This window comes from Odontomachus brunneus, unplaced genomic scaffold, assembly GCF_010583005.1.
Source record: "Odontomachus brunneus isolate Ranch 3 - 2012 unplaced genomic scaffold, Obru_v1 Obru_scaffold_169, whole genome shotgun sequence".
NCBI classification, from domain to species: domain Eukaryota; kingdom Metazoa; phylum Arthropoda; class Insecta; order Hymenoptera; family Formicidae; genus Odontomachus; species Odontomachus brunneus.
Genome location: NW_022639619.1, coordinates 544,098 through 558,793, shown reverse-complemented (window position 1 = coordinate 558,793; position 14,696 = coordinate 544,098). Strand labels below are relative to the sequence as shown.

The window sequence follows — 14,696 nt, the reverse complement described above, 5'->3', positions numbered from 1 at the left end:
AAGAACTTTTATTTTTTAGTAGAATATTCCGATAAACTTTTTCCTCTATATGCTAACAAGAGAGTAGAAAATGTAATAAGCGTAGAAAAAAAAATGATTCTTTTTTTACTTAATGATGAATTACACTAAAAAAATGATTCTTCTTACACTTAATGATGAATTATAGTATAAAAAAGAAAATCTTGGCAAGACAAAGGTTGACATTAGAACAAATAAAGTACGGACAATCATCATGTATATCGCACTTCAATATCATTTATTCACTACACTATATCTGAACTGAATTACTGCTAAACAGACCTCATTTTGTATTTTCGGCCATTTTTCGAGAACGCCAGAAGCAGAGTAACTTTACATTAAAAGTATTCTCGGTTTTGTTTTTTCTCATTTTTTTCGCTGAGGAGGTACGTAATTGATGAAACAAATTATAAAGTTTGCAGCACCATAATAGCTCGGGACACACAATTTATGCTCCAGAGGCGTAATACTTACAAAGAACAAGTGATATATAAGATCTAGGAAACTGACCGTATTTAATAGCGGTAGAGATTTGTAGTTGAGCTTGTTTTTTCTCATTCACATATACACAACCACCGCGCGAGCACACACACACACACACACACACACACACACACACACACACACACACACACACCATATACACTCTTTCTCTTTTATCACATACTCTCACACATATAAAGTTTGGGACGAGTACGAATTAACGTTTTTTAACGAGTCGCGTTAGAAGATGCAAGTAAAATGCAGCAAATGTGAGATCTTAGTTTCGAATATTCGTTATAATTGCTTTCGATAAAAATATCTATCCCGCATCAATAACGATACAATTATTCCTTCGTATCGATCGCATTTACATGATTTTTACATTGCGGTGTGAATCGGAGTATTTGCTACATTTTACTTTATCGATTATACATCGTGAACTTCGCTTAGAACATATACACGTAAAATTAACAATCGTTAGTCAAGTAACAAATCGAGTATCTCGCTCGTCGAGTGTTCAACTAATATAAATTAACGCCACGTCCCGCGTCGTTACTTATTCTTTCTCCTTTTTTTTTCCTTTTTATATTCACATTATTGTTAATTTTGTCTAAACTACACAATGAACATTTACAGTACGGCACGATAAACTATATGTACGAATCCGTAAACGCATACTCAGGTAACGGAAACTTCTAAAAGACGTTAAGACGTCTAAAAAATGTACTATTTCTTTAGGCGTTTTTTAAGTGTTTTTAAAACGACTTTTAGGGATTTCTACTATCCGAGTACTAACTAAATTCGAAGCAATCATAGCTCTTGTGCGTAAGTCTTCTACGGCGTACGATGAAATCGCTCGCTGTAATGAAACAATATATCGTACACCAGGTGTCATATATGCCTACCATCACAAGATTGTTCGCATGATTTTCAACTTTAAGTATATATGAATCTCTTAGAAGCCAAACTATTCCACTTTTTTTTGTAATTTCTTAATTTTAGCATCAGAGGATATATGTGATCAATTAAGTTTACAAAATTGAGGAATCTACAAAAAGTAGAGTTAATTGGCCTCTAGGAGATTCATAAGCATAAAGTTGAAACTCGGAAACTCTAGAAAATTCGTGTCAAAGAATATATAACGCCTGATATACGAGATGAATATAATCGTGAAAATTAGTCGAGGTGAACGTTTACTTCGTGCGTTACGAGTCAAGCAAGATAAATTCTAAATTACGAACGCGACAAAACCGATACGAAGAGAAGTTAGAAGTACAGCCAGTGTCGTAAGATACTCACTATCAAAGTGTTTAATTAAGCTTCGTTTTCGGAGGTTGCAAGTGCACGAAAAACATAGTAATCTTTTCACAAAACATTAACGATATTTCTAGTATTTCTTCACAAATTAACTTTCGACGAATCGTTGGTCCTTACGCGCTGGATCACATTACTTCCCTACGCTTCTCGATACGCCGCTCTTCGAGCTTTCGAACTTCCGCGAAATACAATTGAAGTTAATACAATTCGCACAATCTTTCGGGACGCACACCGCACAATTGTAGTTATTAAACACAGTCCGTCGAGCGATTACTATTCGGTAACAAAGGGGAATTGCGGGCAATCGCGTGGCACTATTTCAGTACGGCCTGAGTTTCTATTCATTTTCTCCGTTGACTAGACTTAATTTGTTCGATTAGAATATTATCAAAGTTGTTCTACGTGATTTTACAGTCGCAAGACTCCTCGATCGTTTCCGCGACGATCACATCTCACGTCCTCTCATCGTCGTCATCGTCGCCGTCGTCGCGTTGATTTCGTTCGCAGGAACGAGTCGTTATTTTCTACGTCGTTCGTGACTACACCGCAAGTATGGCAAGTTTCATTACGTTATAATCAAAGCCTATCCGTAAGCAGATATACTGCGTGCAATATGTATCAAGTTCTCCCTACCAGCACTATCGAAACGTTACCATATAAAAGCTAGAACTCACTCACATGGTTTATAGGATAGATATATATGGGGAAATTATCGAACGTAATAATATTTTAGGATGACTGTGAGCAACGGTGTTATCGCGACCCGGCCATCGGAGCTCCCGATTAAAAATATATTTATACTCTCTCTCCTCCGGGAAAATGATGAGAGGCTATCGCAATGTCTCGTGCGCATTCGCTAAGCTCGAGAATAAATCAAGGCGAGAGGAGAGAGAGAGAGAGAGAAAGAGAGAGACTGAATTTTCCTTCTTACAATGAAAGATTAACGATCCAAAAATTAAATTGATGCAGTCGTAGAGGCTGAGTCAGGAGAAATACTAGTGCTCGAGACATTTAGTGGTATACACATCGCGCGTTTCGCCTAATCGATGAATCGCTGCTGACCCGTGTGTGCCCGTGTGAATCCGCTCGTGCAAAATTAGATTCGCACACCGAAGATTTTCTTACTTCCTCGAGGAAGAGAAGTTGGTCTTATTCCTTGATGTGGTCAGCAGCAGACAGGTTTCATGCCACTTTCTTCTTACTAGTCTTCTTACTACGAGGCAAGGTAGCGAAGCTCGTTATCTGAAATACACGAAAACACAATATTATTGTCAATTCTGTCGCGTCTGGCGTGAAACTCAGGCGACGTAATCAGCCCGTGTCTCTTGTCATTTCAGTCGCGTTTCAGTCAGAAACTGATTAGTAGACCGCGCGAAATATAAAGGGGGAGGGAGACAAGCGCACTTAGCATTCCGGAAATCGAAGAGTTAAGAATTGATTCGCGACAGGCGCATCTGGTCCGTACAGAAAAGTCCGTAGTAGAGTACTTCAAGCATCAGAGCACAGCTTTTCTATCTCGAACAAGCGAATATCCGTTCGTTGAAGTTTCAGAAATAGAGATTAGTCGTGTTATATAATACGCCATGTCAGAAATTAACAATCATGCGGGGGGCAGATTACGTGTTACAATTAAGGGAGCCGGAGTTAATCCGTGGATTATCAAGACACTCAGAAACTAGTTCATACGATCTTAGACGGATCAGTCCATCTCTTCTGCCTGGATTTCCAATTAAGACAAAGTGAGGTACGGGAAATGAGGTGGGAGAGGAGGAACAAGCTCTTCTCGTATTTCGAAGTATACATCAGACAAAACGGGTACACGCCATTAATTATTTTACGCGTCCAAATATGAATCTGTAGCGAAGCGCTCTTAAATAATGTCGGTGATTATCTCTTTTCTGCCATCGCGGGCCGATCGCGACATCTCATGAATCTCCAAATTGGATTTATTTCTGACGCTTATCTCCTCGAACTTCTCTGTATTTTTCGCCGCGCCTTCATCCACCTTGTCGTTTCCAATTTTGTTAGGATCTGTCCCGACTTTATTCGAACTTGCAATCCGAGGATCAGCTCTTTCAGAATCAATATTCTTATCGGGGCCCTCGGCATCGCCATCGCGCTCCGGTCTCAGCGGGATTTCTTCCACATCGACTTCCTGCTTCGAGGAGCTTGACCATTTTGTAGATGCGTCCACGAACACTTGAGATCCGACGCTATTCGACCGCGACGCCGAGCGGCTGGTCTGCGTGGAGCTGGAATCCTCCTCTTTGGAGGAAGACTCGTTCTGCTCCTTGTGGAAGGCGCTATGAAAGATATTCTTCGGGATCGTTAATAACTTAGAGAAGCTCTCCTTAGCGCGCAGCCTGCCGGACTTCTTCTTCCTCTTCGTCGAGGTGTCCGGCGTGTGTGTCAGAAAAACATCCTTCGTGACGTCCGCGTTAGAAAACGTTCTCAACGTTCCGGTTTTAATAACCAAGGTAGCCTTCAGAGCGTTCTCAGACTCGGTCTCGTTAACGCCGTCTTCCTGGCTTGCCAGTGGCGCTCTCGGCGCGGGTTTCTTATGATACTTTCCGGCGCGGTTATCATCGTCGAGATTGCAACTCAAAGAGCTCGGTGTGACGGAACGCTGAGGTGTAGCGACATCGTGAGCGCGAGTGCTCGACGACGAATCGTCAGCTCGCGTTCCCGGCACGCTCGCGTCGTCTTCCTTACCTTGCTCAATCGCATTCAGGCTTTCTCGTGAAGACACAATGCCAGTCACCGCTTTGTGCGCATCGTCCAACAGCTGCTTGAGCTCGTCGAATCTTTGCTGGCAGATCTCGTCAGTCATGAGATCGACACCTACGTCGGGCTTCGTCGGGGATGAAGAAGAGACCGCTCTATCGCCCTTCACCTTGTCGTCGTCGGTATATTCAATTGGCGGTTCATTCTGTCGCAGATCAGTTTCTCTCACGAAAGTATCCGGATCCACTTGATCCGGCGAGCTGTTCTTCGTCAGCGTGCCTATCGATAAATTTTCCGTCGAGATATTCTCGATCTCTATAGTCTGCACCGTTTGCACGTTCACTCGAGGCGAGTCCGCGTCGACGAATTCGCCGCTCAATTCCATCGTCGACAACGACGACGATGACGACGATGACGACGACGGCGGCGGCTCGCTCTCGTCTATTTTCACCGCGGATCGATTTGCGCTCGCGGTTTTCTCGGACTTATCAACGCGCGTCACGATGCACTCGGGAGTCTGACGATCTTTCGATTGATTCTGAGAAAGCAACAGCAAAAGCTCGACGGCTTGTTCGGGAGTGAGGACATTCAGGGACGACGGGAGGGACGTGTTTTCGGGAGGTGAACGATCGATGCGGTCGAAATCCTCGTCCCTGTCCTTCAAAGAGACCACAAAAAGAAGTACATATCATTAACCGAGCTGACAGATGATCGGAGAGCGATGTGTGATATCATGTATCTTTCTTTCTTTCGCAATGACCGGTGTACGCGTATCAGTCTGTATCAGGCTACTATGTTGGCTTACTTCTGGCGTCTTCTTCGTGGTGGAACGAGGCTTCACACGCGTTCTCGCACCCACGCTCGACGTTCTCACTAACGAATCACCCTGAGAGGTCGCGCGATGAGACTGTAGCGCCTCGCCGCTGCTGTATCCACTAGATATGTCGTCCGAAGACCTTATATTTCTGTAAAGAGGAATCATCATCACTACTCGCGGCTATTTCGGCCACTCGGGAGAAAACCGACAACTCGGCTCGTCGGTGCGTCACGTACGTTAAACTAGCTATGGGTTCTCTAGGCCTTGGCTGTCGAACGTCGACATCCACTTCGGAAAAATACATCTCTACACGATTGCTGCTGGACTGGGTCCTGCGCGGGCTGTAGCCCCTCCTGCCGACGTGTTCTCTTCGACGAGGTTCCGCTGCAAGTGTGATTTTTATTTTTACTTGCGGAAATTTACTTGTCCAAGGTCGCAACTCGTCGCGGATAAAAAGAAGACCGCACACTCTTGTCTTATCTCGTTTATCTTCGCCGACAAATTCCCACTTAATTAGAACGATGCTGCGGAATCAGCCGTACCTTGCATGTCCGTCTCGTCGTGCGTGTCGGGTGTGTTTCTATTTTCGTCCTCCTTCTCGCCGGTCAGGTCGCTGAGGCTGTAACTTTTCCTCAATTGTTGCACCAGCCCGCCGCCGCCCTGAAAAGGGAAGTTGCTCGTGAAGTCATCCGTTCCGTGAACCGTGCGCGGTCGACACACATTACTCACTTACTTACAAGAGAAAGAGAATTAAGTGATCCAAATTAAGAGAAATTAAGTGAAAGAAACAAAAAATAAAATTCTTACCAACCAAAGGGGTGTTAATGTGTTATCTGCCGTCACCGGCACGGAGACCAGTTTCCCCTTACGCCCTGTACGAGCGGCGGATTTTCGACAATCCACAGGCGATCTCTTGCTTTTTTCCGCTTGCTTGTTCGCGCGTGTGTGTGTTTTTTTTTTATTTTTCTGTTAAACATGCTCTGTCCAAGGAAACACGCGGCCTCGACTCGGTATGACAAGTGAGTGTAGTGCGTGAGTAGTGTCGCATCTATGTAGCGCGTCTCAAAGCAATTAGTTCTATCAATGTGAGCTTGTAATTTTAAAAAGGGTGCGTTGCTGAAAGAGACAGAGCGAGCGAGCAAGAGAGAGAGAGAGAGAGAAAGAAAGAATTAATGCTTGCGATTAAATTTCTACTCAGGATAAAATTAAATTTGCAAAACGCAAGAGGAAGCGCGGTTATCGCAACGGGATAAAGACAAAACAGAGGATCGGGATCTCGTCCAAGTACGCTTTTATTTGAGAAAAGAAATCAACTCATAATGATTTAGAAACTTTAGAATACAAAAATCTTACTCGCTAAGATCGCTCGAGGAAAAATCACGGCGATAAACCGCAGGGGTAGGTACCTGGTACGGCACGGGCACAATACAGCAGCGTTCTTGTCGCACGAAAGATAAAGATTCATCTGCACATTCTTCTTCGGTCGGTTCTTCGTAGAGAATCGAGAAGTACATCGCGTACGCTATCATGTGTTGTGTCCGTGCGGGGGTGTGTACTTTTATGTGTGTGTTACAGTCGAAGTGACCGTTACGTTGTATAACGGCTATAACACGTAGTTATCCTGGAATAATACGTAGTTATCCTAGAATAATACGCAGTTACCCTGGAACGAAGCGATTATATATACTTCAATCGTAACATAACACATAAGAGCGACTCAAACGTCGCGCGGTGCAATGCGCGGTGACACACTCGTTCTCCTTCATTATTGTCGTGTCTTTACGTATTGGACATTTTTGTCATCTGTCAGCCTGACGCAGACCCTGCATCTCCGTCGCACGTTCGTCGAGGGGATAAGTTTTATTGCCGTGCTTTTCCAATTGCGCGTAACCTAAAGCAAATGCATGTTTATCGATAACTCTCCACGGATGAAAATGCAAACGATTTTATGAGTACACAAAAAAAACACGCGGATTAATACTATGATGGTTGCGTTCCGCTAGACGCTTGCGTCGACCGCAGCGTCATTCTATCCTTGTTTAACATTCCAATGAGAAACAAGGATAGAATAACGCCGCGATCGATGCGAGCGTCTAGCGAAACGTAACTGATGACGACGACGATGACGACGACGATATCGCGTCGTATTATGAGGACCTGCTACTTCTTCAGAGTCTGAGATCTGCATTAATAGTCGTCACTTGAAACTTCAAATGGGAGAAATACTCAGAGTTCAGAGTTAGATGAGAGCCTGTTAGTTGAATCGCGATTACAGGTATAACACATAAGTCATATGATTCAACTGGAGAACTTGGATCCAATTCTGAATAAATATCCGAGTATCTCACGTAAGACAAACTTTAAGCGCGACGACTATTAATACAGGCCTGTGAGACACGCCTCCCAAAACGCCTAATTTATCAAACGTATCAGCGCACGCTCGAGCGCTTTCGATACAATTGCGTCAACTAGAGTCGCGCGAATCACACTCCAGATCAGGGATTCATTGTTCACTCGTATATAATTCGCATCTAATAGCACCGGTCACGATAAAACATCGGAGAAAGATATACTTGCGCGGTTAAAGCTGAATTACGTTAAAAGGTAACGTTGTGTAATCAACAAGCGATAGCTGATTGTCCCGATTGCACTATGCTCACTCGTTATTTACCGGAAGAATATCGCGAGACACAAAAACATCACGTTACGAAAAGAGATATGTATAATTGATTCTCACAATGTATTTATTACATAAAATGTTCGATCGATACGATTGAATTTTCTTCTCAGATATTCTCGGATACTTTGGTGATTTCTCTTGACTGTCATCATTCGACTAGCATTATACGTCGTCGCGCGCTTTTACAGTGATTGATGTTATCAACGACAATATGATACACGTAAAAATACTGAGGTCGAGTCTATATGATAAATCATACCTAAAGCTACCTTATGCACTGATCAAAATGATCGTGATTTTTACAAAGATTCTAGAATCAACGTTTACGTGAAAAAGTACAAATCGCAGTAAGGCACTCGAGTAAGTAGAAATAGGTTAACCATATATCTTCTCTGGTATCGAAAGTATAATTGAAAGAGTTGTCCGCTGTTCTCATTGCTCAATCTCAAAGTCTTGAAACTTTCGTATATTTCGTTAAAAAAAAAGAAAAGAAAAAAATAGTAATACAAATTCTATCATTCTCGGCTTTTTTAACAAGCAAAACTTGTCCTTTTTAAGTAAACTGATTGTCGTTTGCGATTAAACAATCGTACATGATATATAATTTCGATACTCACATCAATTCAATATACAAAGTAAAATACAAGAGTAAGATATTTATGAAAGACAGGCTAATTTAATCACAATTCATATTGCGAAACCATGAATCGAAGATTTTATCTCGAATATATATAAAAAAGACGAACAAAGGCAAACCCATAGTGGATCATATAGAAAAAAAAATAAAAGAAAAAGAGATACATATTAAAGTGAGCGCACACGATGTGCTCAGATTTCTGTCATCGATCTTTAAAAGATCTCGCGATCGAAGGTCTCTCTCGCTCATCATTCACAATTATGTAGACGTGAACTTTCCGCGAGTCTTTCTCTCTGGCTTTCTTTCTCTCTTGTCTCTCTTGTCTTCGACGAAATCGCCGACTGTCATTTCGAAGACCGGCCGATCCGCAGCTTCCATCGAGGTTTAACCCCTCATTATAACGTTCCGCACATCTATGCAGAAGTACTTCTATTAAAATTCGGCATCGTCACTGAAATCGTCGATGTATTTCCTTGAGGTCGACTTGCAGGCTCGACTTTTCTGTCGCCTAAGAGGCACCTTCTTATTGGCCTTCGGTGGTGATTCCTCGGGCATTTTAAAGTCTGATTGTTCTTCTTGTTGCTGTTGCGGCAGTTGCTGCATTTGCGGCAGTTGCTGCTGCTGCTCCTGCTGTTGCTGCTCGCCTGGCACCTGCTGCTGCTCGTCCGGTACCTCCTCATCCAAATCGGTGTCCGTGCTGTACTCCTCTAACATGTACTCGTCCATTGACAACTCGTGATCCGTCAGTACTATCAAGGTTTCCACCTTAGGCTCAATAGGCCAGATGTCGGTCTCCCTGTCGTTGTTGCTCGAATGATCCGGGTTGTCTGTGTCCGTTAATCTCGTCGCCATACTGGGGCTGGCTAAGCTAGAAATCGCCAGGTCTGATTGGCGATCGAGGAGTATATTTGTCGTGATCGGGGTCATGGTCGAGAAGTACTGTCACGACGCCAATTTTGCGTTTTGTTTCACATATATATATTTTTTTTAATTTCATTTCGGATCGGTCAGCAATTCGGTGTGGTCGTAGTGGTAGTAGTAGTGGTGGTGGTGGTGGTTATTACGGGTCAATGGCAGAATGTTGTTGTGCGGTTGACGACGTTTCGGTGTAGACAGAATTCTTAAGCAACGACAGTTAAGGCGGGTGACGGTTAGAGGCCCGGCGTTTGCCGTGCGCGGATTTGCGGATGGCGATGACCGTTGTTGTTCATGTTTTTTTCGTTTGTTTTTTTTTCGATTTTGGATTAGGCAGATGCGGTGACGGCGATGCGGCGGTAGTGATAGGACGATGGCGTGCAGGAGCGCGTAGGGACAGAACGAAAACAGAAAAAATTAAGAACACGTAAAATCATTAGTGGGCGGTAATCGAGAGATCGTGGGTAAATAGAAGTCTTATGCGCGTGGTTCACAATGAAGAAGCAGGAGCTCAGGCTGGTTAAAGTTCGACGTCAAACGAAAAAAAAATTAAGCATTCCCAGATACCGGCGAGCTTTTACCGAGGACAAGATCCCACGCGTGAAAAATCACTAATAACCATCGCAACAGTTATTACGTTCGACTTGTAATCTATTATACAGCAAACTCTATAGAGAACGCATCTACTAACTGATAACTCATTGAAAAATAAATCTTTAAGACTTCCCCAGAACGGAAAACTTCCTCAAAAACTGCCGGCTCCTTTTACATTTACACACGTGGTGTCCCCAACTATCGTCCCAGTCATCGTCCTGTGAGTCCTTCGAGATCAGTTCCAAATGCGCTCTTGCATTTGGAGAAGAAATCCCCAGGGAAGACGGGCGACGATAGCTTCGAGACACTGCGTTTAACAACAACACGTTTCCTTCGAAGTTCGGTTCACGCGGGGCCTTACCTTGATTGCGGTCTGCATGAGGACCGTAGTGGCATAATTTACGCCCTTAGTACCGAGATGTAAAACCGCCGTGTAGCCCTGTTCTGTCGCGCGTGCGAGGGCCTCGTCGATCTCAGCCTCGCGGCGGATTAACGCCGGATGCACGAAGCGTCGGTAAAGGATACTGGAGCCCTTAGTGGCCGGACTTAGCAGCCAGAGTACCAAGATGATCTTAATCTCATAGTAAAACGGAAACCTACGTAACAAACGTCGCGGCGTGTAAATGTCATACGCAACAACGTTGCTATTCGCTGTTTCTACCTCGAGGGAGAGGCTACTTTGTAATCCCTTTACATATTGTGCTATGAAAATCTTAATCTTACGACAAGTGATATTCGTGCACGAAAATCTTACAAGGCGCAATTATGAAGATATTCAATTTATGTTAAAGAGTGTGACCAAGATTGGCTCAGATTTATGGCCAAAAAATTTTGAAACCATTTTGGACTTGAAGTTTATGGTGCGTAGATTACAAATATATATGCAAATATCAAAGTGCAAGTATCAGACTTCAGAACTTCAAAGATATGACCTATTAAAAATTGAACTTCAAAGATATGACCTATTAAAAATTGCACGAGATGGCGTTAGTGCTCGCCGTACTGAATTGTGCTTACTAAGCGACAATCACATCTTGTCACTTGTGACAGTATAGTTAATCAATACATGGTTATAGATTTTTTCATAGTATTGAGACCTCAGATTTTAAACCTCAAGTCTGAGATAATTTTTGCACAAATGTGCGCCTCGAGATTAACACATCTCATGGGAGTAGAATTCTCGCACCATAAACTTTATTTTAAACCCAAAATGGTATCAAAACTTTTTGACTACGAATCGGGGCTAGTAGTTTGTAGACATAGTTGGCCATACTCTTTGTTAAGTCATTGGGTCTAATCGCGAAGTGTTCTCTTCTTCTAACAATTATGACTATAAGAGACAACTAAGTGTGAATTCTGCGAGAGGATCAGGATAATAAAATTGTGGATACAATTTGTACACGGAAAAAACAACTCTATTAGTGTAACTGAACTTTCTGTTACCTAGAGATCAGACAAAAACTCGGTCGTAGGAACAGAAAGATATCTATAGCGAATTTCTGCTCATCCAAATGCTCTTAATTATCTCAAGCGAGTTTTAATGCAACTGAATATCCAGACGAAGGTTTTAAGTCATAGAGTGACAGAAATATTATTTCTCATCAGTTAGATTTGGTGCGTCTCGTTTAGTTACCCGAATTGAATTTTCTTTTCCGTCTACGCTCGATTCTCGGTCGCGAACAGTCGCACGAGAGGCGCTAGGTAGAACTGGTGAAAAAGTCGAAGCGCTGTGATATATTTCGCGACGCGGCCACGAGCGTGAAAGTGAGAGCTCGTGGAGAAAAGCACGAGCACCGTGAGGGTATCGGGCATTCGACGCCAGAAATACGCGGGACTCTCGTTTCCTTCTTGGTTGTAATCCGAGTATGAAGGGAGATCTGGCACGATGTGGTAGAAGAGAGCGAGAAAGAGACGGAGAGAAGAACGCGAGAGAGGAGAGGACGGAAGGCAGGGAAGCGGTGCGGATAGAATCCTCAGAAGTGCATGTAAGCCAATATCTATCTCGTCCGAAATTAGACTTTCCGAATTCCTCCTCGCGGCGAACGCGGCTTTCAGACCGCGCGGTTCGCAGCTGGTTTATTGGCCCCTTGTTTGCCCTCGCACGACTACGAAGATTCATCTCAATATCCGGTGCATTATGCCGCGTACACATCGGCCTTTCGCCCGGTCGTTACACGGAGAACGCTCGAGTGCAAAGGTTAATGAACGGTGACTGGAGTATTAATCGCGATAATAAATTTTCCCGACAAGATTCGCAAACTTCCGAACTTTCCGGTGGACGCGCGGGATCTCGTATTCTTATCAAACGTCATCTTTCTCCCGACTGACACCTCGATTGACGAGCGGACATGCGTGAGGGTGCAATGACAGTCCTACCTAATGTCCCGCGCTACTCGGATGAATCGCACGAGACCTCGCTCAATTTACACAAATTACGAGATAAATATCCAAAGTAAGGTATCTCTCTCACCAGAAACTAAAGAAGACGTCGGTGAACGTTTCCGCGCATGTGAACAGCGCGAACACGATCCAATACATCATCCATTTGACCTGAAACCAAATAAATCCCAGAGCGATGGATTATTGCAAAAGCGGCGCAGAAGATGGGTACGCTTGACTCGCTATTTTTACGGCATTCGATCGGCTTTCGTGGAATTCGCGTGGAATTTAAAGGAGTCGAAAATTTCTGCGACGTGAGGTCGCGCAGCCACTTGATGCTATTATTGCCACTCATCGTTTACACTTACATATTCCTTGACGTTCTTCGTGCGCACCGCCTTGTAAGACGCGTACGCCGGATACAGAGTGCCGAAGACCAATCTGAAAATCGGATATACGAGCCTGTAAATGAATGATCGCGGCAACACTATCGCGAGGAACACCGTCAATAAGCCGATGTTGTTCAATGTCATTCTAATGGAAAACGTTTGCACCCAGTAACGACACCAAGCCATCGTCTGTCTCGTCAAAATCTCGAAGGTTCCCGTCTTTTGTATCGACATGACCGACAATTCCCTCAATCGTGGATTGTCCGTCGTGGATTTCTCGAGCATGTCTATCGTCGATCGACAATTTCTTTTCGGTTCCATTCTACCGGCAATTTATCTCTTTCTTTCTGTCTCTCTCTCTTTCTTTCTCTTGAAAAAACTTCTTTAATCACGGAATGTTGAGTTCTCCCTTGGCTCCTTCAACGATCGTCGAACCGACGGCCGACGAGACCTCACTAGAACAGGAAATAGAAATTATCCGGGGAATAACATTGATGCGTGCAAACGACATACAGTGTAAGAAGACTTAACAACTAATGGTGAAAGAGTCAGTTAGACGAAGGCGGCACGGGTGCTTTCTTTAGTGAAGTCGATTATCGGATTCATTAAATGGCTCTGACAAATGGGACCGTTACATGTAGGACGACACGATTCTATTTTGATGAGAGTACATACGTTAGCGAGGTAAAATTAATATGTACATCAATTTAAAGTATATTTCGAACGTGCAAACAAAATATAAACTGCATGAGAGTGCAATGCTTGAGTGCATCTTTGACTATTTAAGTATTTTGAGCTGCTCGTGAATGATTCAATGTTTTTTAACGACGACGTTGCGGAATAATCACCGAATTCGGGATTTCGGAGCAGGGCTTTTGACTGAAGTGCAGTCATCCGTCGATGCCTGCGACGACCTCAATCACTGCGCGACCTCGTTTAAAGGGATTGCGTAAGAAACTTATTATGGAGATCCAATTAAATCCTCGATATTGCCCATCCCGTCGTAGCTTCCGAGATTGGAACGCGACAGTCCTCGCATTCTTCGACAGATCACTAAACTTTGATGAGATGATAACGCTCTCTCTCTCTCTTTTTCTCTTTCTAATAAAATCGACGTCTTTCTTTCTCTTACAATCCGATCGTTCCGTTCGTCAGATTCATCCGCGTCTCGTGTTTCCCGGCAACTGCTGTCGTTGTCAGTTCGATTCCTGTTGACGACGTTTCCTGCGAGTTGTTTCCTGCTCTGTCGTGACCTTTCGCTCTCCCCAAAATTAATTCCTCTCGTGCTCGCGCGACCCGCGCGTCGTTCCCGAACTCCTCGGTACCGACACGCCGCGACTCGCTCTTTGCGCGGATGCTTCCAGTTAAAGACTAAACACGTAGCCGCGTAGCGTTCGTGCGGGCCACCGTCAAACGACGACGGCGACAACGACCAACACCGCTTGCACAGGCTCTATTTTCGCGCCTTAAGTCGCTGTTACACGCGCGCGTCATCTTTGAACAGACGAGATGCGTCGTCTGGAAAAGGACTAACCGCGGCTTTCTCGTCCGTTGATTCACCATATATCATGCACACGTTGCATTGAATCGCTACTGGGAACTGAAGTTTTGCACGTGCGTTCCGTAAAGGCTCGTCTGCAATGTATGGAGTAAGCTTGGCATAAATTGGAGTAAGCAATTGAAATAATCTCTCTCTCTCTCTCTCTCTCTCTCTCTCTCTCTCTCTCTCTCTCTCTCTCTCTC

General features: G+C 43.9%; 1 protein-coding gene across 9 annotated transcripts in view; it reads right to left on the bottom strand.

Annotated features, from left to right (window-relative positions):
- Positions 1 to 235: 235 nt before the first annotated feature.
- The window catches only part of LOC116851239, a 42,909-nt gene continuing 28,448 nt past the window's right edge, over positions 236 to 14,696 (bottom strand). For 4 of the 9 annotated variants that reach the window (XM_032830474.1, XM_032830475.1, XM_032830478.1 and 1 more), the window contains 8 exons: positions 14,086 to 14,588; positions 12,933 to 13,408; positions 12,656 to 12,735; positions 10,547 to 10,781; positions 5,902 to 6,019; positions 5,596 to 5,743; positions 5,348 to 5,507; positions 236 to 5,200 (listed from right to left, as the gene is read on the bottom strand). In XM_032830474.1, coding sequence (XP_032686365.1) covers positions 3,689 to 5,200; positions 5,348 to 5,507; positions 5,596 to 5,743; positions 5,902 to 6,019; positions 10,547 to 10,781; positions 12,656 to 12,735; positions 12,933 to 13,274 — 2,595 coding nt within the window. In that variant the 5' untranslated portion in view covers positions 13,275 to 13,408; positions 14,086 to 14,588 and the 3' untranslated portion in view covers positions 236 to 3,688. The other 5 variants (XM_032830473.1, XM_032830480.1, XR_004379554.1 and 2 more) reach the window with 4 other exon arrangements.